Below are 21,915 nucleotides of genomic sequence, written 5' to 3'. Positions count from 1 at the left end.
GAAATTAATGTCACTGGATTTGATATGAAGGTTGATAACGATAAAGGAGTCGCTGCATGAACCGGTCATTCTCCCACTTCGTTAGGCCGGAATTTTCTCGCAGGGAACCGGTCCTCGAGTTTCTGCCGTAAGAAAAACAAGAATCGATAAACAATGAGACCGTTTGGGCTAGTTTAAAAAAAATATGACATAAATTAGAAAAATAGAGTAAAAGTGGGAAGTAAATAAGTTAATAAAATCTTTGGAAAAGAATCAGAAGCTGTGAGAGAAGCTACATTTTCAGCTCTTAACTTCTTAGAAGTGTTTCTACTTCTTTATACAAACGAGTCAAGAGAAGTAAAAGGCAGAAGCAACTTCTGCTTCTGTTAAATAAACGGACCCAATATATTTCCTCCACGAACGAACACATATGAAATATGACAATTATAATTTAAAATTAAACAAAAAAACATTCTCACACTCTCATATATCAATACTAAAAAAATATTTAATAGACTGATGATGGAAATATTTATTGCTCGTAATACCATTTTATAATATAAAAAATTATAAAAATTAAATTCTATGAAAAATAACAATCAATCAACAAATATAATTAAATCAAATTTTAATCAACTAATAAACATTAAACTTTAATTATAAATAATAAATTTTTAACCAGATAAATCAGCTTTACTGAAGCTACAAGCACCCAAATCATCTTTCCACGACACCAAAGAAATCTTAGCTCCTGCGAACCCCGAAAAATTGAACAAGATGAAGGGTGGAGAGACGAAGTTCTTACAAGAACTGATATTATATGCAGCCAGTGCCGCTTTCAGTTGCTTAGTTCTGTTCGTGGGTCTTCGTCAGCTCGACCCGAATCGAGAAGCTTCCAAGAAAGCACACGAAGCCAAGAAAGAGATTGCCAAGCGTCTTGGCAGACCTCTCATTCAGACCAATCCCTACGAGGTACTCTACTCTTTTCAAATTTGTTTTAGCCCGTGTTTTGGCCGACCAGATTTTTAATGTTTCGATTTTTATAATATATTTCTTGAAAGACAATTGTATAGAATAGTGAAAAATGTAAGAATAGCGTAGATTTGAGAAAGTGGATGATACTAGTACCGCAAGTAAGAGTAATTTTTATATCACAATTCACATAGGCTTACTATTTTTAGATTGTTTTGAGATGCAAGGAAACTAGAAGATGTCAAAAAAGAAAAGTGTAAAGAAATTAATTAAATTATTGAGATAGCCGGATATATGGAGTATTAATTTAGTATGTATGGGTTTATAGGGTGTTTAGTTATGTATGTTAATTGTGTTGAACCTTAGTTATAGATGTTGAATTATATCCGTTTGATTATACAACTAATAGCCTTTTAATGTTTTGGTTCTAATAAACAATATATATGGGTTTATAGTAAGTAGTTAAATATTGAATTTTATGTGTTTGATTATCTAATTTAGCGACGTTGAATTGCGGCTGGAATGTTGTTCTTGGGTGTTCTCGGTTATAATTGTGTTGTATTCCCATTCTGGTTCTTTTATGGACCAGGCCCTTTTAATTTTTTTGGTGGATGTGTTTTAGATAGGTCGAAAGTTTCAATGGGGCTATTTTTTGTTGTTGGATAATGAATTTTATTTATCGTCATCGCGTATTTTGGTGATGTACGTTCTGTATTATGTGTATCATGATTAAATTCACTTTTCCATTAGAGATGTATTTGTCAGACTAGGATGTGGGATGAGGGTTTTCTAGTGGTGGCATGATTTGTGTTAAGCAATGAATTGCTGTGTAAGTGAATATACAGAACAAACTAAATGGGTGCTTATATCTGAAATATGGAACAGGGGGAGGTTCTACATATGGTACAATGGTAAGTTATGAAGCTTAGTGGAGTTAGTAGTAGCTTGAAATTTAAATTTTAGGACCTAAACATAGCAATGTTTGTTTTAAGTCAAAATTTCAGCTAAATGAGAAAGAAGAACTTCTAGGTAGTTTGTTTTATTGGCATATATTCCTTTTATATAATGTTTAACAATGCTTCATGTAGGAAAAATGGATGCATCATCGTGCATTCAAGAGCATCGTTCAATTCCATAGAAACTAGAATGTAGATGTAGCTCATTTGCAGGGTATTCCCAGTCAAATATCTGGGTTTAATGTCCACAGGTTTTTTGAAATCTTGAAGTTTTCTATTCATTTTCATTTTCTCTTGGGGTATCTTAAATTTCCTGGCATCTTTGTTGCAATTACCCAAAAATAGGGCATATTTGGGTCGATCCAAAAAACCCGAAGCGGCCTGCTAATGTTACTACCATAGCAGTAGCCTTTACCTTCGTATATGGTATAACTTATTTAAATATATAACATAATAGTTTTACTACGTAATTATACTCAAAATTCGATAACAGACTACAATTGAGGACATATTTCTGAACCCTGTATCCGAAACCTAAGATGCACTCTGTCTGGTATCGTTTATTCCCTTGTCTCTATTGTTCTTGCTTCGGAACCTTGTTCTCAACCCGAAGTTCATAACCTCTTTTACCTAGTATCTCTCTCCACAACAGCATCCCCATCCCATTTCTAGTTCTTGTAGTCAACTTTACCTGTAATTTTTGAGAATCCTAATTTATTATCTGTCACACTCATCTATCACCATATTTTCTATATCTCTCTTTTACATATCCTCTACCGTGCTTACTTTGCTTCACTTTGTTAGTAATTGCAAGTATTTCTACCATCTTGATTTTTTAGATATTGGTGCAAGGATCATGTGGTTCTTTTGCTTTAGCTTGGGACCCGACTAACCATCCATTGATTTGTTGTAATTCCTTATTTTACGTAAACAAAGCTTGAGGGTGTTAATTATTTTTTTTATTTAAATTTCTCGCCGTGTTCAGATTAAATTAGAAACAGGATTTGATATAGGTGGGCCAACATGAACCTAGACTATGACCCAAAATTACCACCCCTAAGAACAAGCAACAAGCATAAGAGAGATACAACAACAACAAAAAAAAAAAATTTAAATCCAGATGTCAGATAGAAAAGAAAAATAAGAGAAGAAAATCAAATAATTGTGCTGTAGCATGTAGGCAAACAGAAGAGGACAAGCTGCAAATATGTAAAGACTCAGATTGGGATGATGTAGAGAGATAGTAGGCAGCAGAGATTTTGAAAGTTGGGCTGCGTATAGGTGTGCTTGAGCGATTTAGCGATAGCATTTAGTTATTTTTCCTAAATTTAAAATTAATTGTAAAATATATTTGAGTGTAATTGTCACCTTCCTTCTCTTCATTTTCTAGTTCGTTCATGGTGACACCCCTAGAGCATGATTCCTTCGGTGGTTTAAAGATCCATGTAATCGCTATGTTTAACTTTTCAAATAATGCCTTGCAGGATGTAATAGCTTGTGATGTTATTAATCCTGATCACATTGATGTGGAATTTGATTCAATTGGAGGGCTGGACAGCATTAAGCAGTCACTGCATGAAATGGTCATTCTCCCACTCTGTAGGCCAGAACTTTTTTCACACGGGAAACTCCTTGGTCCTCAGAAAGGTGTGCTGTTATATGGGCCTCCAGGCACGGGAAAGACTATGCTCGCAAAAGCTATTGCAAAAGAGTCGGGGGCAGTTTTCATTAACGTAAGAATAGCAAATCTTATGAGCAAGTGGTTTGGTGATGCACAAAAACTTGGTGAGTGTGTTTTTGCTTTAGTCATTGTATCTTTATTAGTTGTTACTTCATTTAGTCTTTAATTAGACATGTGATTAAAATTCTATCAAGCTTGATTCTTATTTTTCTCTTTTGCATTGACCAACTATATTTTAAATACTTAGTTCTAAAACTTGTTTTTTTGCTGATAGCTCTACTTAGCTTCTGGTCCAAGGACTTTTGCCTGTTTTTTTTGCAGTAATGGTAATATAGTTGCAGCTTGGCTGGTAAGGGAGGATTACATATCAGCCTGATTGACTTGGCTTATAAATTTCGATTATTATACTTTTTTCAGAAAATTCCTTAAAAAGAATTATAGTTGGTCTCAAATGTGTCTTCGGTTCTGTAGTTGTCTTGGGCTTCGTGTCCTGTGCATTAAATTAGTTGTTCCTGTGTTCTGGTCCCAATACTTTTATATTTAGGCTGTTTGTTTCTTTAATATATGCAAAATAATTTGCAGTGTCGGCTGTATTTAGTTTGGCCCATAAACTCCAACCTGCTATTATATTTATTGATGAGGTCGACAGCTTTCTGGGTCAGCGGCGTTCTAGTGACCATGAAGCATTAACAAACATGAAGACAGAGTTCATGGCGTTATGGGATGGTTTCACCACTGATCGTATGTTCTCTTGATTACTTTTTATAAAAATGTACCTTGATTAAAGTCGACCTCTCAGTTTCTCTTTCCATGTCATAACTGTGTTTTGTGACCACTGATCAGGATCAGTAGCTACCTTTTCACTAGTTTTACTCATTTTTGATATTTTTATGTAGAAAATGCAAGGGTGATGGTTCTTGCGGCCACTAATCGTCCATCAGAGCTTGATGAAGCAATACTAAGACGTCTCCCCCAGGCTTTTAAAATTGGATTACCTGATCGCAGGGGTAGAGTTGATATATTAAAGGTTATCTTGAAGGGGGAGAGGGTGGAGAGTTCAATTGACTTTGATCACATAGCTGGTTTATGTGATGGGTATAGTGGCTCAGATCTTCTTGAGCTCTGCAAGCAGGCAGCCTATTTTCCCATCAGGGACCTTCTTAATGCTGAAAAGAATGGACTGGAATCTTCGGTCTGTATTCTTTTCTCGTATATTACTTCTTTGATTCTAAAGGAACAACATCATTAATTATTTAGTCGAATGAATGTTGCTTTCATTGCTTATTAACTTTTCCGATCAATAGCAGGTCAAGTAGATTAACACATCCCCCCCCCCCCCCCCCCCACGTTAATTCATTTTGGGCTGGTGCATGAAACTTCTATTTACTTATGAAAAATCTGATATTTGACTATTAGAAGCCTGGAAATTCTTCTGGGATGGGAAATTGCAATGAGAAAACTTCCCCACACAATAATTGAACTACCCTCTTTAGGAATTTTCACCTACCTTTGTGTAAGGGTTCATGATAATCAGGACCTGAAGTCTTCAAGCTGGCTTAAATTTGAAGTAGGCTAAGTTGGTTCACCTAGAGGTTTACACAGTGTGCCTTAGTATAGTACCAAAATTAGTAGTCAGTATAATAAAATTAATAATAAAGTTATGCTAGATTACACATTAATCTTCGAAAAATGGGGAACTGATATGTACACTAATACTTATAAATGGGCTGCTGAGGTTAAAATGTCCACATCGGAAATATGTATATCCAAAGATAAATATTATATTGTCAGGGATGTGACTAAGAGTACGTAGGAGTGGCAGTGTCCGCCACATATATGTGTCCATGCTTGAGATGTGATTCTCTAGGAACTGTCCTCGCTTCGTAGGGTCGGTTGGATTATTAATGTTGTAAAGTATAATCTTTTCAATATGGCCAATTCATTACAATTGTTCAAACAGTTATACTTCTTTTTATTATTTTGTTGGGGCCAGAGATGCTCAGTAAGGTTTTTCTTTTCCTTGCCCATTTCCTCGTTACTGGTCTTCAATATATGCATGAAGTTCGAGTACAAAAATTTCAATAAGTTTATTGTTTTTGCCCATGTTCTTCTTGATGAGTCTTCAATCTTTATTATATTTTCAGGAACCCAGGCCATTATCACAATCAGATCTTGAGAAAGTTCTAGCTACAAAAAGAAAATCAAAGGCTGCTGCTAGTGAATACACGAGGATGAGTTCACAATTGCCAGGATGGTCAGGCAATAGGGAGCCGGATGATAATCAAGTGCGAGCTGCACTTAGTGAGCTATCTAAGCTTATGGTGTCCCAAGTTTTAAATATTCAGGCGGAGGACCAAGATCCTTGAGGTTTTAACAATGATCTAGGAAACTGTTTTTTATGTCCTGATGCCAGACAGTATGAGTTTCGTAAATATATCTGCATGAAGTGTACTCTATCATCTTTCAGTATATCTGAGTTCTGAATAATATAAATGGTTGACACGGTGTCAGTTTAATCTTATTTTACATTTTAAATTAAATTAGTGTCAAAGATTACATAGCTTTCTATGAACGAACTGATTAGCTTTTGTGTCATGGATCTGAAATTTGAATCAGTCGTGTCTGAAAGTTGTTTATATTGGATTGATTGCCACTCAGGTTAGGATTGCTATTAGTCTCCTAATGCTTTGGACTTCTATTATATTCAATCAAAATATTATTGTCCGCTCTCACTTCTTCACAATCAGGAAAACTTCTCTGACCAGGTACTGATCTGCGTTACTGACTGGTATGAGACTGACTGAATTGGGGTATCGGAAAAGGCTTCAATTGCATTGTGTCTAGCGGTGATCACCCACTTCTAACGCGAAACTAGCATTTGATGTCTGTGCAGTATCGCAGATGGACGAAGCCGAAGAACATGTGCAGTTTGTGGTTTGACATTACTTGTATTGTTTCTCCTCTTATCTGACTGATGGAGACATCACTAAAATGTTTCGTTTCGTTTCGTGGTGGGGTGTTTTTCAGTCCATGGCTATAAGCTATTGCCGCAATATGCTAGTAACTGTAGCACGCATCTGTAGAATTTGGTGCCCCAGTTGTTGACGGGCATCTCAACGTAGACCATTTTTAACTTTGTTTTATAAATACTAAAACAGATTTCCTTTCGTCAAAAAAAAAAAAAAACAGATTTCCTAGTGTTGTACGCTAACGACTTTCAAACTTTTTAGTTAGGTACTGTATTTCTAAATCTTATTAATAATGTCTCTCATGCAGTGTACAAAAATCAGATCAATCAAAATTATCCAATCATCCATCCAAGTAAATTCATCATATTTTCATTAAAAAAATTATTTCAACCTAATTGATCTTTGATTTTTTAATAGATAATTATAAAATAAATTTTAAAATCATTAATTATATCTTTCACCTAACTTCTCTATAAGGGAATATAATGGCAAAAAATACAAGCATATAGTTCTTTGTAATATATATATGTATATGAAATTTGTAACAGACTCTTGTAAGTTAGGATAAAGAAAATAAAATCCATTTAATATTGGTTTTCGATTTAATGATTCTTATATATATATATATATATATATATATATATATATATATATATATATATATATATATATATATATATATATGAAGGAGATTATTATAATTAAAATGATAAAAAAAGATTTATAATGATGTCCATTTTATGTATATTTTTGGTGAATAGATTTTTAAAAATAAATTAATAAATTAATTCACATCTCACACGAGTTATATATCAGCAAAATCGGATATGCAGTCTAAAATCCGAAATCGTACCTGATATTCATCAATATTTGAATGAATTTTATGTTGTACTATAAATTAAACCTCCTAATTTTTTCAGATACTTGACTCTCGATAATTATAACAAATTATCCGTGCTATTTAATAACGGAAAAGTGTTTATATTATATTCTTTATGTTTCTGCGGCTACGAGCAGTTTATACACTTATTTTAAGAAAAAATTACTTTTTTCATAAAATTTGTTGCTGTTAATCATCACCTGTTATGATAAAAAATTTATAGTAAGAAGAATATTCATATTCACTCTTTTTCCAAAGGAGACCGCGATAATCTGTATCGCACCAAAAATTTCATCACTAAACCCGCCACTCCAAACCGACACAACAACCCACCCATCACTCGCCACGTGTCAATCATCCCCAAATCCAACGGCCCAAATTAAATCTCTCTCCCCAATCTCTCCCATTCATCACTGCTACTCTCCCACACTGTCACAACATCTATTCATATCCCTCAATCATAAACAAAACAAACCTATACACACACACCTCTCTGTTTCTATAAATATCATGCTCACTGCGAAGAACACACACTATTAAATCTCTCTGAACGTCAATTTCGAGAGAGATTTGTGAGAGAGATTCGCGAGAGATTTGTGAGAGAGATTTCAGAGAGAGATTTGAGAAATGGAGGCGTTCTATTACATGGTGTTCGGTGTGTTGGGGATGATAGTGGCGGCCACGGAGCTGAGCAAGAGCAACAAGGATCGAATCAACACTTCGCAGCCGTTTAATTCGTTTAAGAACAATTACCTCGTTGTTTATTCGCTTATGATGGGTGATTATCTTGCATCTCTCTTTGTTTTTGATTTAATTGATGTGTTTTTGTGATTAGATCTGGTGTTTTGTTGCCTACATTGTGTTTGATTGTTTGTTCTGGAGAATTGTAATGTTTGATTTGTTTCATTAGTGTTTCATTTGATGGATCTATGTGGTGATTGTGTTTTTACTTTTTAGTGTTGGATAGATATTGGATCCGGTCGTAATTATGCGGATTTAGCTGAATTATAATGGTGATATAAGTGATCAATAGAAATGAATCTATTAGCAATAAGATTAGTATTGTAGTTTATATTATAAATTTTTGGTAAGATCAGTTATAGAAATTTAGATTTTCAGACATATGCCTCTACTTAGACTCGGAATCGACTTATTCGTAATGTATCTACTAGTTTACGCTGCTAGGAATTTTTCCATGATTTTACCATTGAACGTGTGTTACGTTAGTAAATATTTTATGTGTTGGAAAGATAAAAATTACTCCAATGAGTTACTCGAATCAATGGTATACTGAGCTTGAATCTGTTTATTATTGCTGTTTAAATGATATTTTATCTTCTATATTGAGATGATGTATGCTTTTGTTTGATTGTGACAAGGAACTGTGGTATTAATGAAATTGGTCTTAAGTTCCTGCTTTTTTGGTCATTAAAGTGTATGGATAAGTCGTGTTCATTTTTGGTATATATTGTAACTGCTGATGCAGCTGTATTAACTGCATTTACTGATTTTAGAAATTGTTTTTTCTTTTCAATTCTTCTAATGGCTCAGTTACGATTTGGCTACAGCTGGTGACTGGTTGCAGGGACCATATGTGTACTACCTTTATACGACTTATGGTTATGGTAAAGGAGATATTGGACAGCTCTTTATAGCTGGTTTTGGGTCCTCCATGTTGTTCGGAACAATTGTCGGTTCTCTGGCAGATAAACAGTGAGTTCCTTTCCTTCAAAGCTGTAGTATCCCCATAGATTTATGAGATGTAATTTTTCAAGATCGTTTTCTTGATGGGTCATAAAATCATTACAGGGGTCGGAAACGTGCATGCGTAACTTACTGCATTACTTACATACTGAGCTGCTTTACCAAGCATTCTCCTCACTATAAAGTCCTGATGTTGGGTCGCATATTGGGCGGTATTGCTACATCCCTTTTATTTTCATCTTTTGAGTCATGGCTTGTGGCTGAGCACAATAAGGTACGTGGTCTTTAAGATTCGACAATGTTTACTGCTACTTCCTTTTAGGTTTATGTTGAGTTTCTAATGCACAGTTGGTACCTTCATCTGATGCAACAGAGTATACTTAAAATCTCTATTTAGAACCATTCTGTGACTTGTTTGAGTGGAAGGATTTGACATGCCTTTTGCTTTCTTATTATATTGCGGTAGTGTGATGCTGTCAATATATATGAGGACCATTTATACATTTTAGATATTTTTGTAACTTTCACAAGGGACACATCGCCCTATGTCTTCTTCAAATATAGAATAATGCTTATGGAATCGTCATGCGTACTTGTCACTTTTGTTGCCAGCTGATCACGTGGATACTACCAAAATAAATTAAGATTGGAGGAATTATTCATATAAAAAAAACTGATCACATAGATGTTTGTTATGGTGCATGAGTGATGACACCATGTGCTGGAGTATATCTCTTCTTCTCAAATGTTACTTTCCTGGCATTATTGATATATTAATGCCTGTGTGCTGGACCATGTTCGATTTTTGGCATTCATTTATTATCCTTATCTATAAAAATTGTGTTAAAAAATATTGCATGAGATGTAGTTATTCTGCAATTGACGGTATATTGATCTCCCTTTCGTTTTCTTTTTTCAGAGAAATTTTGATCAGCAATGGCTCTCACTAACATTCTCCAAGGCAATATTTCTTGGAAATGGTCTTGTTGCTATCATCTCTGGGTTATTTGGCAATATGCTTGTTGATACCCTAAGTCTTGGTCCTGTGGCACCATTTGATGCTGCTGCATGCTTTCTAGCAATTGGTATGGCCATCATAATGTCATCCTGGACAGAAAATTATGGTGACCCTTCAGAGAGCAAGGACTTGCTTACTCAATTCAAGGGCGCTGCTGTTGCTATTGCTTCAGGTGTGTATTGTGCATCATGTTATCTATTTCTTATTTCTGAATTTTTCTTTACTTGCATTAAGGACTACGTCGATTTTTTAGTCCTGAAGACTGCACTTAGAATAACAGATCAATAATTAAGGATCAGTTTTAGTCCAGCCATCAAGTATCTTGACCAATTCATGAGTGTTGAGCATAGTAAAGTGAAAGCCATATCTTTCTACTTGATACTCAAGAGAGTGGTTATTTTTGTCAGATGAAAAGATTGCGTTGTTGGGTGCAATACAATCACTGTTTGAAGGCTCAATGTATACTTTTGTGTTTCTTTGGACTCCTGCTTTGAGTCCAAATGATGAGGAAATTCCCCATGGTTTCATTTTCGCCACTTTTATGTTAGCATCAATGCTTGGAAGTTCATTTGCGTCTCGTCTAATGGCTCGCTCATCACTTAAAGTTGAGGGGTATATGCAAATTGTATTTGTGGTTTCTGCTGCATCTCTAACGCTTCCCATTTTGACATCGGTATTGTCATTGGTTTATTTTGTCTACATCTCTTTTAGTTTTACTTGTTGGAAATGGGCATATCTAATTATTGCTTTATTTGGAACAGTTTTTGGTACCTCCTCCTGAAGAAAAAGGTGGAGGTATTTCGTTTGCAGGTTGTCTTCAGCTTCTTGGCTTTTGTACTTTTGAGGCCTGTGTAGGCATCTTCTGGCCATCTATAATGAAGATGAGGTCCCAATACATCCCTGAAGAGGCTAGAAGCACCATCATGAATTTCTTCCGCATTCCTCTCAACATATTCGTGTGCATCGTGCTGTATAATGTATGTTTCTGGAATTATACTCTTGTTTTATAAGCTGACACTTCTAAACTAATTTTCAGGGTCAAAAATCAATTTTACGATATAGTAACTAGCGGAGTCTTGAAAATATTTAACTATTAGCATATAAAACTTAGGGCTATTGCGTGGTATGTTTTGCTTTTAAGCAGCTTACTAGGTAGGCCTTATGAACTAAAACGTCAGACAACAATCTTGCTTAGGATTCTGGGGATTGCAGGCCACATTATAGTTGGACTCTTCAATATCTATTTTTTGCTATATTTCACATCCCCAGGAATACTGAATATTAAGCCATCAATAATAATCTGAAGACAGCTTCATTACACTTTCTGATATCTGCAATTGTAATTCATGTGGATTTTAAGGTCAATGCATTCCCTATCACTGTGATGTTTGGCATGTGCTCAATCTTTCTTTTTGTGGCTTCCATATTGCAAAGGAGGCTGTCAGTTATTGCAGACAAGACAAGTAAGTATTCGATTCCTGGTGACTTAATGTAAATTTTATTTACAATACTATAAAATATTTTTTTTGTTCAGCTGCCTTTCTATGTTAGCAAGAGAAAATGTCTGGCACAGATGTGAGATATTGAGAGATCAGTTATGTTGTCTATAAGTTAATCAATACGGTCAAGAAATAATGGAATATTTACTTCCTGCAGAAACAGAAGATTGGTCACCCCTGAGAGAGAGGGATGAGGAGGTTACACCACTGACTGATGTTTAGTTCTAAAAAGTTGGATATCGTTGTCAGCCAGCGATGGAAACTCAACAAATGAACTCGTGCACAACTAAATTTAGCTAACAGTATGTCCAATTTAGTGGTGCCAGCAATTTATAGTATTTTTGGCTTCTGGGAAGAAGTGGTGGCAGATATGCTATTTGTCCGGTCCTTGGGCATAGGCCGCCACGGCAAACATATAGCATCTACTACACTTGGACTGCTGGGAAGAATTTTCTTTAACTATATTCTACTGGTTACTGTTTTCTTTTTATATAGGTCAGTTTAAGACCCCTAGTATTATTGTCTGTCATTTTTGCCGTGTGCACGTGTACCACAAGCATGCATGAAAGAAATCATATGAGTACTTGTTAACATTGCAATGACAAATATATTGCATAATCAATTGCTCTAATCCAAAACAGAACCGCTTTGCTTCCTCGGAGATCATTCACCCGACCAAAACACAGCATAAAAATTGGGGCATCTAACCAAACCCAACATTAAAGTTTAACGGTTAACTAAGTAAATTAGTCAAAAGTTAAACGGTTAACCAAGTAAATTCCCCAAATTTGTTGACCAACTTGAGCAGAAAATTCTGGGTATCCAGAATTGTTCTCAATTTTTTTTATCTCAAATTGTAGTTAATAATATTTGAATGATTTCACTTACATTAATAATAGTGAAAAAAGCCGCGCTTCGCGGCGGCGTGATAAATTTTGATATGAATCAAAATTACAATAGGATAAAAATTATTTTGAGTCATCTTTCCATTAAACATATCACAAATAAAAAATATTATAATTGATATAAAAATTTGTTTAAGTGATCATCCTGTCATACACAATACTAATAATAAAATTAGTTCGAACCCCCCTCCCGTCAAAGACAATATTAATCCATAATTATTATTTTTATGATAAATTAAATATTATAATTTAGATCAAAATTAGTTTGAGCCGTTCTCTTGTCTAACACAATACTTATAACAAAACATTATAATTTAGATATTAGTTTGAGTCGTTTTACTGTCAAACACAATACTAATAAAAATTATTCTAATTATGACAAAATTAAAGATTATTTTGAATTGTGTAACAAAAAAATTATATTATAACATAGATAAAAAATTATTTTAGCGACTTTACCGTCAAACATAATACTAATAGAAAATTTATTATTATTTGGATAAAAATTAGTTTGGGCCGCCTCCCGTGCCCGTCAAACGAAATACTAATCAAGAACCATTTACATTATCATAAAATCAATATATGATACCTATTTTTTATATATTATTTTATTTGTTAATTATTTTTATTTTTTGATTCCTATTTATTAATTAAAAATTATTATTCTTTTATAAAAAAACAATTTAGCGACTTTCCCGTCAAACATAATACTAATAGAAAATTTATTATTATTTAGATAAAAATTAGTTTGGGCCGCTTCCCGTGCCCGTCAAACACAATACTAATCAAGACCCATTTACATTATCATAAAATTAATATATGATTCCTATTTTTTATATATTATTTTATTTGTTAATTATTTTTATTTTTTGATGCCTATATATTAGTTAAAAATTATTATTCTTTTATGGTTCTAATTTTTGTTGCTATCAGTTTTTTTTTAATGATTATTATCTTTACCATCCTTTATTTTCTATTCGAAATTTAAGAAAATTATAAGACTAAATCGATAATAACAATTGTACGTATTACCTTACAAATCTTAAATATAAATTGTATTTTATCTATGATTTTGTTAGTTTGAATAAATATAATCCTATTTCTATTAGGATTACTAAATAAGAAAATAATTGTCTCATCTTTAGAATTCAATAAGAAATACTAAATAAGAAAAGAATTGTATCATCTTTAGAATTCGATAAGAAAAGAGTTGTATTACTTTTAGAATTCTTGAACCTGATTTTTTGAATTATAACTATATTTTCTCTCCGAAATTTAAGAAAAATCAGAAGACTGAATCGAACAATTCTAGAGACGCCCGCATCCTTCTTTATATATATTGATTGATAATAGGACTTCTTGTATGAAAATAAACCATCCAATTAAAATTAATCATTTATTTGGAGAAAATTGAGATAAGATTTGTGGCACGTGATATATATAGCCAAAAAAAAAGGAAAACGAATTAATTGGATATATGTTAATAATTTTCCTATAGACTATTGTTTCGTACCGCTTTGAAAAAAAGAAACCTAATTGTTTTAATTCTGTAAATTGCGGGTGTTTGATTTGCCATATAGACGTAATTTTTAGGCACTAATATATTACCAACTTATATTTTTACAGCAAGCATTACGCGTCCAGAACAATGCGCTAAGAAACGAGGATAGATAATTGTAAATTTTGCGAATAATATTAGCCCAAACATAAAGCATGTAAAATTAAAGATGAATTAAATACAAATTTGATGTGCGACAAGTAAGAATGACGGCTTGCTTCTTTGTTTTCTTTATGATACGAATATTTTAGAAATTTCATTTATTTGTTAATATTTTTTTCGTTTAGAAATGTAAAAGAAGATACATTTTAAAGGGAATTCAAAATTAAAAAAAAAATGCCTACTTCAAAGTAAAAGTAATTTCTTGACTACACATTACTACTAATACCCATTCTTATAGATTCATAGGTTTTGGTTCGTACAATAGAACAAAGAATTTTATATAGATCAACTCGAACAGAAAATATGTATTTTATCACATTAAACGTACAAATTTCAAGCCTTCCATGCTCTCATTGTTTCCAGCGTTGCGTTGCCTCGGACGGCTTCTAGCATTAGGCTATAACCGAAGACTGCAGATTCTAATATTAGGCCCTGTAATTACAACATGATGCTTGCAAGGGTCCTTTGTGGATATGAAATACATCGACCTCCGCTAAACAGAACGAGGAAGATGCTAATCGGAACAAGGAAGATGAGAACATGTACGGTCTTATATACAATTTTTTGCCCTTTTGGAAGATGAACCAAATTCTAAAAAAAACATCACCATTACATACTAATAACTAAACGGAAGTTGCCTAGATATTAACACATTCAACTGTTTGTTTCTCTTCAACTTCAGTTTCTATGGGGCTCTTCTGACTTCAGTTACCATAAGCTACAATAACAATTGAACATTCTGACCTACGATTACAATTGCCTCTCACTAGTAACTATGCATTTTAACTAGCAAGTCAGAACTCAGACCTGTAAATTCTCAACTATGCATTTTAACTAGCAAGTCGGAACTCAGATCTGTAAATTCTCAGCCTAGCAAAACATCAATCGGCTCCAAATGTGCAAACATTTGTGACCCTGGCTATATACACCTGGGGAATAAATCAGACATCATCCCAAAATTCATAAAAGGAATCACCTGTTCACACCAAAACACAGTATGACCATCTCACATATGAACATAATGAATCGCTAGTTGCTGTAAAACACAGCTAATACTAGGAATACAAACTTCTATGTTTGTTACTACACAATTAGTACACCGGTGCATGTCTAGCCATTTAGTCAAGTGGGGTAAGAATCTTGGATGGATATGAGCCCTATTACTATTAATAATAGATGCAATATGTTTTCCCGTAAGAAATTTCTTGTCTAGCCATTTAGTCATCGATCAAGGGTAATTCATAGATAATCCTATCAAAAGCATGATATTTGCAATGCACAGTGTCCCAAATCCTGACTCATCCTTCCAAACTCGATGTTGCTCCTAAAATCATCAGGAACAATAATCCTTTCAAGATCTTGATATTTGCAAGCTTCCTCTAAACTTTTAACTGATGTCTTATATCAAGTATCTTTGTACATCATAATCGAGAAGTTGGTAATGGCCATAGACAAGTTTTTTTACTAGACCTTAATCGTACATATAAATTCAAGAAATCAGCTGCAAGAATTAATGTGCAAGGACTCAAAAAGCAATAACATAAACCGCAAGTAATCTTAAGAATTATGTCATGTTGAAACACCAAAATACATCCACAACAAGAACCTCATCAAACAACTGACAAAAAAGTTTGAGGGCTAGATGTTATACATCAAAGTTTTACCAACGGTGGAGCCATTTAAATCTTAATTGACACACACGCACACAAACACACATACATACATACATATACACATGGAGCATCAAGAAAAAATAATGAAGAGGAAACATAAGCAGCATATGCTATACTGGGGTGTGTGTGTGTGTGTGTGTGTGTGTGTGTGTAATGTGTAATTAACAACTAAGCTATCTAGGAGTCCTGCATCACATGAGTGGAAAGCTGGAAGCATCCATCGTCGCAGGACTTCAGAATAATAGAGCACAATAAGCTGAGAACTCTTATGAGAACTACCCATTCCATTCTGAATTTATAAATTCATTAAAATAGATAATAGCTAAAGACCAACAACTTCAAAATATCACAAAGACAACATTCTTAGATTATAATTTTACACGCCTGCAATTTTGCAATGTATAAGATTTAACTGAAGGCGAAGGACTAAAAGTACGATAAAGAAAAAAAGGTGTTCGAGCAATCATCATCTCTCGAATATCACGCACCCACACGAAACATGCCATTCCTAACATAGTGAACCCGCGATCGTTGTCATGTCGCTCCTAACAGTAAATCTCCCGACTCGAGTGGGCCTACACAGAATAGTCGTTTCAAAATTTAGTTCAAACGTTTCATGGTCGAGTTTCACCAAAACCTAATTGCGACCAATAGCAAACGGTCGTACACGTGGAAATAATTTTTATCACCTGTCAAATTGCATAATTCAACGCCTTCCACGATGCCCGCCACCTGACCTTGCACCAGGATAGCGAGCAAACTGCAGCCTTAAATTAACGGAGTCTCGGTCATGCTCATCAAATCTATAACCTGCAAAATTAAGTTTGACTTCCTTTTACGCCTTGAAACTAATTACTCGAAAAAGGCTAATATGGTCATCAGCAAAAAGGTTACTACACGTGCAATCATCACTTCCGGCGTAAGTACACAAGCACATAAGAGCTAATTTCTACTGACGATTTCCTGATACGCCTGGAACAATAACTGGAAAAGGGACATGTGCATATATGGGCAGACGGGCCTCTCAAATCATACAAGAGAGAAGCTTTATTTCATCAGGAACCTTTGTTAATCATCACGAAGCCCGTCATCTTTTGTTCAGATGTGGCACTTGGCGCTCTAATGTTTCAATTGACTACTTTATGCAGATTCGCTTTGATCAAGCATCTTCTCTGGGAGGGCACAACGAACAGCATGAAAACTCTTGACAAGAACTCGTTGAATCAGGGCAGACCATATAATTGTAATGTGAGGTGGATTTAGAGGAAGGAATATTAATCCATTTCATTAAATCGACTGCTTACGAGAAGAATCACAGAGAGGCCAGCAAATATACATTATAATAATCTTCATTCTCTAATTGACAATTTTCAACTGGTAATTATGCGTCCTTCCCATTATTAATTACACAGATACTGAATATTCCATACTCACTGATGTTTAAGATGGTAAATAAACTGAAGTATGATTACTCACTGAATATATAATTAGATAATATGCAATCCATCCTAATGCCATGCATCACTTAATGTGGTCTCTAGGTAAGATATTTGTGGGTAAACGCATACCTGTTCCAACTTCTACGTTTAGTTTGTAATTCTCAGAGAACCTACGGGTACTAAACCATAGTTGCTAGTGTATATAAAGATGATTATATATGACATACTTCAACTCATTTATGTTCTTCTAAAAAAGATGTTGCGCAGTAAGCACTTCACAAGCGTAAGAACGGGTATTAGTATTGTGCACATAAGTTGCCATATATTGACTGCGTTTATTATTTTGCTTTTGTCATTTTGTGTATCTTCAATTAAATTATGTGTTTCCATGTACTATATAAAATGGTATATTCATGTCAATACATTAACTGTTCAAGTTCTAACTTCTCAAACATGATCAGAAAGGTGACAGGTTGCCATCTTTGCATAATAATCTGCCAGAAGTCAACCTAAACAGGAAGGCAACTACAATCGCAAAATGAAAGTGATAATAATCATCATTGTTTTGTTCACTATAGTACAATGCTTAACGGTGTACCCTCGCACAACCTGGATAACTAACTTCATGCAAAATAAATGGTACATCATATACATATATAAAGCAACATTATGTATATTATGGCTCAGATCTGCAAGGATAAAGACATCAAGCTTACCTTGTAATGCATCCATGGCAGTGGCTGCATGAGCTGGACTCAGAAAATCAACAAAGCAGAGCACCAAAGGATCACCCCCAGACTGCATAACCGATAAACCGTTGTCAGAATACTCTAGTATACATATATATAATCATCTAATACATATGCACGGATATATACTCTTACATGTCTTGAATCCTTCGTCACAAGTCTGACTTCTTTGTAACCTACAAAAGGGCGAAAGATATCTGCAATCCCAAGTGAAGGAACAGAAATAGAAACAAAAAACTGAAAACATGCTCAACATGTGCTTTTACAAGCTACAAAGGATACGGGCTACTTCTCTGCGAGTACAATTCGCAGGTAAGCCTTCCACATATAATGTAGGACTAGCATCCGGAGGTAGAGGATGCTCAGGTCTTCCAACTCCAACCGCCTGGTGTTTTGCTAAATCTGAGGCCCCAATACCCATAATGCGAGGATCCTCAATGGGCCGACTACTTAGTCCACCACTAATCACTCTGGCAGGCTCTCCCCTAGAGTAAGAATCCATTTGCTGGCACACAAAGGAGTATATAAGAACTACACATGATGATGAAGTTGGGTCTTATAAATTTAATGAGAAAATCATATGTACCACGCCACGAAGATAACGATCGTAGGATGCACCAAGAGAATCCGCTTCTTTCATAACACGGGGTGCTCCTCTTCCATCATCACGACCATAATAGTTGGGTAAGTCATGGCCAGCAGGAACATCTACAGGACAACGTAGCAAACAAAAACAAACAAGGTTATCATCTTCAAAAAACAAAGAAAAATGAAGTCCTAAAAGGTGTAGCAGAAAATGACCGCCAAAACAACTACAATATGTTCGGCAATCAAACACATAGAAACCCTCTATAAATAAACGGGAGCAGGTATGCCTAGATATTATACAAGGTTGCAAGTAATAAGTCCCCTCAATAATTACAAGGGAGCCGGTGTGGTAATATGCTACAAGATTGTACTCAAATGGATTTTGATGGACTAGGGCAAAGTTGCAAACTATGTCCACGTCTGTTTCTTTATCCGCAGAACAAGAGCACTTGGTACACATTAATTTACACAAATTTACTTACATATATCAACAGCCCTCAATTAAAGGTAAAAATTGAAAATTTTACCATTCAAACATGACAAATAACCAAATCAACTCCACAAAATCACAGGAACTACACAATTATCAACTGAAACCCTAGTTCTTCATTGATAATAAAATAAAGCTTGCCATACAAACCCATTAATTCACATCAACATACAGACAATTAAAATTACAATTGCGAACATACCTATAACACGCTAAAAATCCAAACTTTTACATCCAATCAGCAAATACGACCAAAAACAAGAACTACAAAAATACACAATTAAAGCAAAAAATTCACACTTTTACCATTCAAACATGACCAACAACCAAATCAACTCCTCAAAATAACAAAAAGTACACAATTCACAATCAAAACCCTATTTTCTTCGATTAAAAAAGAAAAAACTCGCAACTTTACGCAATAGACCCCATAAACACATAAACATCAATAAATTCACTTAACAACAAACAATTACACATAAAATCACAAACATAAATATAACAGACACCAACACCCCACAACTGAAGCTAAAAATCCAAACTTTCACCATTCAACAACCCAATTTGACCTAAAACAAGAACTATAAAGATAAAGATTGAAACTTTATGCAATAAACACATAAATCACACAAAGATCTGTGAAATTAAGTATCAGAAAAGTTATAATTGCATAAAAAGATAGATGGACAGAGTTGTAAAGATGTAAAGAGATGAAAATTGAACCATATTCAGGGTGGGGGCGTTTGCCAAGAACGGGTTGAAGAGCGGCAGGGCCATTCGGTTGCCTCGTTGCTTCAGCGTATCTCCAGTATGCATTGTCGCTCATTTTTCGTTGCGAATTTCAAGACTCAACTGTGTGTGTTCAAAGAAACGGGCTTGTCTTTGTTTTGAGACGGTGGAGTGGCTAGGTTTTTTTGTTTTGTTTTACTTTCCTTTCGATGCCTGCTTAAAAAAATATAAGACGGTTGCCCATTTTGTTTATCAAACGGGGACGTTTGATTTATTGTTACCAAATCAAGCAGCAATTTTTATGAAGATTCCGACTTGATATACGATAAATAAAATAGTGTGCGATACAATATTAATGCAATATCTTAGCATGGTCTTCTTCACATAGAACTCGCCTAAACATTTCTCAGTTGTCGGTGACAGTTGATGTGTGAAGTCTGATGGAGGAAATAAATGAAGAAATTAAAAACCGATCACTTTCACAAATGACAAGATTGAAGGCGTGAGAAGAGAGAGATCGATGCAAATCAAATTAAAGCACAAAACTTTGAAATCTTACACCAACTTACACGAACGTGAAATATCAAATTTGGATAATAACCGTCAGCACATTTTCTCTAATTTACTTGATTCCTTCTTATTTAATCCATCCCCGTCGGTTCCGTAATTTGTTGTCATTATGAATTGCAATCCTAAATTGTTTAAATATTGGGTTTGTTGTTTTATGATATGAAGTGGATACGTCGGTTTTGCAATTTGTTGTCATTATGAATTGTAATCTTAAATTGTTTAAGTATTAGGATTGTCATTTTATGATATGAAGTGGATACATTTTGATTTTATAAATAAATCATTTTCAATATGCACCAGTGTTCTAAAAGTCGGTGATTAATCGGGATTAATCGCCGATTAATCGCTGTTCGGTCGGCCACCGTCTCGATTAAGCGATAATCGGTGAAAAAATCGTTTTTTCTGAAAATCGGTCAAAATCGGGATTAATCGGTCAAAATCGGGATTAATCAGAAAAAGTCGGTCAAAAATCGGTGAATTTAAAAAAATTAAAAATAAAAGGTAAAAAAATTTTAAAATTTTAAATTTAATTTTATATAAAACAAAAGGCACGGAAATGACAAAACACAGAAATAGTTGTTTTATTACCTTTCACTCTTTCAATATTAGCTTATAAACTCTAATTACATAAATTTGCCATATCTTCTTTCGCAGATTCAATCAAATTCAAGTTTATATATGAGATGATTGGACTTGTATACATATATAAAGGCATGTTTTGTGTTATAAAAAATTATTAATTTTTTGATTTTATATGACTATAAATTTATACTATATGTAATTATATTAATATATATAATTTAAAATATAATATTAAATTGATTACGATTAATGATCCGATTAATCACCGATTATCCGATTAATCACTGGACGGTGCCTTCACCGACTAAGTCCGATTTCCGCTTTTTACAACATTGATATGCATTGATATATTCATTGTCATATCCATTATTTTCATATATCTCATTTCTATTACCGTTTTTTACTCATGCTTATTAACCAAACTTGTGGTTAGATTATGAGTGAAAGAGGTAGCAGAGGCAAATTTAAATCAAAACAGAATCAAAGTTATACTAACATGCATAAAATAGTATCAAAAATTGATATAACGCGTCTGATTAAGTATAAGAACTGGAAATATTATGTTATTATTATTGTTGAGGTTTAATATTAGTTATATATACATATATATAGACATATATATATATATATATATATATATATATATATATATTCTTATTTATATCGAGTCATTTATAAATAATTATATAAGTAATGATAAAATAATAAAACTAAATTCAATTTCTCGAATTCAGTTTCATAATCACCTTTCTTCTTAAATTTAAACAAGCGTGTTTTAAAATTTTGAGTGTGTTTTAGATTAAATTTTCCTT

At 33.9% G+C, this 21,915-nt stretch overlaps 3 protein-coding genes across 4 annotated transcripts; 2 read left to right on the top strand and 1 right to left on the bottom strand.

The window, feature by feature from the left end:
* The first annotated feature begins 675 nt into the window (after positions 1-675).
* Positions 676-6,128, top strand: LOC108214060 (uncharacterized). The gene is made up of 5 exons (XM_017385843.2): positions 676-951; positions 3,392-3,692; positions 4,171-4,329; positions 4,485-4,780; positions 5,733-6,128. Exons 1-5 carry the CDS (start codon positions 757-759, stop codon positions 5,952-5,954), a joined length of 1,173 nt encoding a protein of 390 aa, XP_017241332.2. The 5' UTR covers positions 676-756; the 3' UTR covers positions 5,955-6,128.
* A 1,737-nt stretch (positions 6,129-7,865) lies between these two features.
* LOC108215244 (uncharacterized) lies at positions 7,866-12,276 on the top strand. Its single transcript, XM_017387654.2, has 8 exons — positions 7,866-8,215; positions 9,006-9,150; positions 9,247-9,415; positions 10,061-10,331; positions 10,567-10,832; positions 10,921-11,136; positions 11,520-11,622; positions 11,816-12,276. Exons 1-8 carry the CDS (start codon positions 8,065-8,067, stop codon positions 11,878-11,880), a joined length of 1,386 nt encoding a protein of 461 aa, XP_017243143.1. The 5' UTR covers positions 7,866-8,064; the 3' UTR covers positions 11,881-12,276.
* Positions 12,277-14,814: 2,538 nt separating this feature from the next.
* On the bottom strand, positions 14,815-20,193 carry LOC108215105 (RNA-binding protein 1). 2 transcript variants are annotated; one of them, XM_017387451.2, is made up of 7 exons: positions 19,946-20,193; positions 18,731-18,852; positions 18,427-18,649; positions 18,280-18,341; positions 18,112-18,193; positions 16,646-16,766; positions 16,239-16,531 (listed from the first exon to the last, which is right to left on the bottom strand). In XM_017387451.2, the coding sequence occupies exons 1-6, from the start codon at positions 20,046-20,048 to the stop codon at positions 16,663-16,665; spliced, it is 696 nt and encodes a 231-aa protein (XP_017242940.1). In that variant the 5' UTR covers positions 20,049-20,193; the 3' UTR covers positions 16,239-16,531; positions 16,646-16,662. The 2 variants fall into 2 exon arrangements, with proteins under 2 accessions (XP_017242941.1, XP_017242940.1); XM_017387452.2 differs by lacking the exons at positions 16,239-16,531; positions 16,646-16,766 and adding an exon at positions 14,815-15,259 and having other exon boundaries at positions 19,946-20,168.
* Positions 20,194-21,915: the final 1,722 nt, after the last annotated feature.

This window comes from Daucus carota, chromosome 3 (assembly GCF_001625215.2).
Source record: "Daucus carota subsp. sativus chromosome 3, DH1 v3.0, whole genome shotgun sequence".
In the NCBI taxonomy this organism is placed as follows: Eukaryota; Viridiplantae; Streptophyta; class Magnoliopsida; order Apiales; family Apiaceae; genus Daucus; species Daucus carota.
This window is presented reverse-complemented; position numbering and strand designations above follow the sequence as displayed.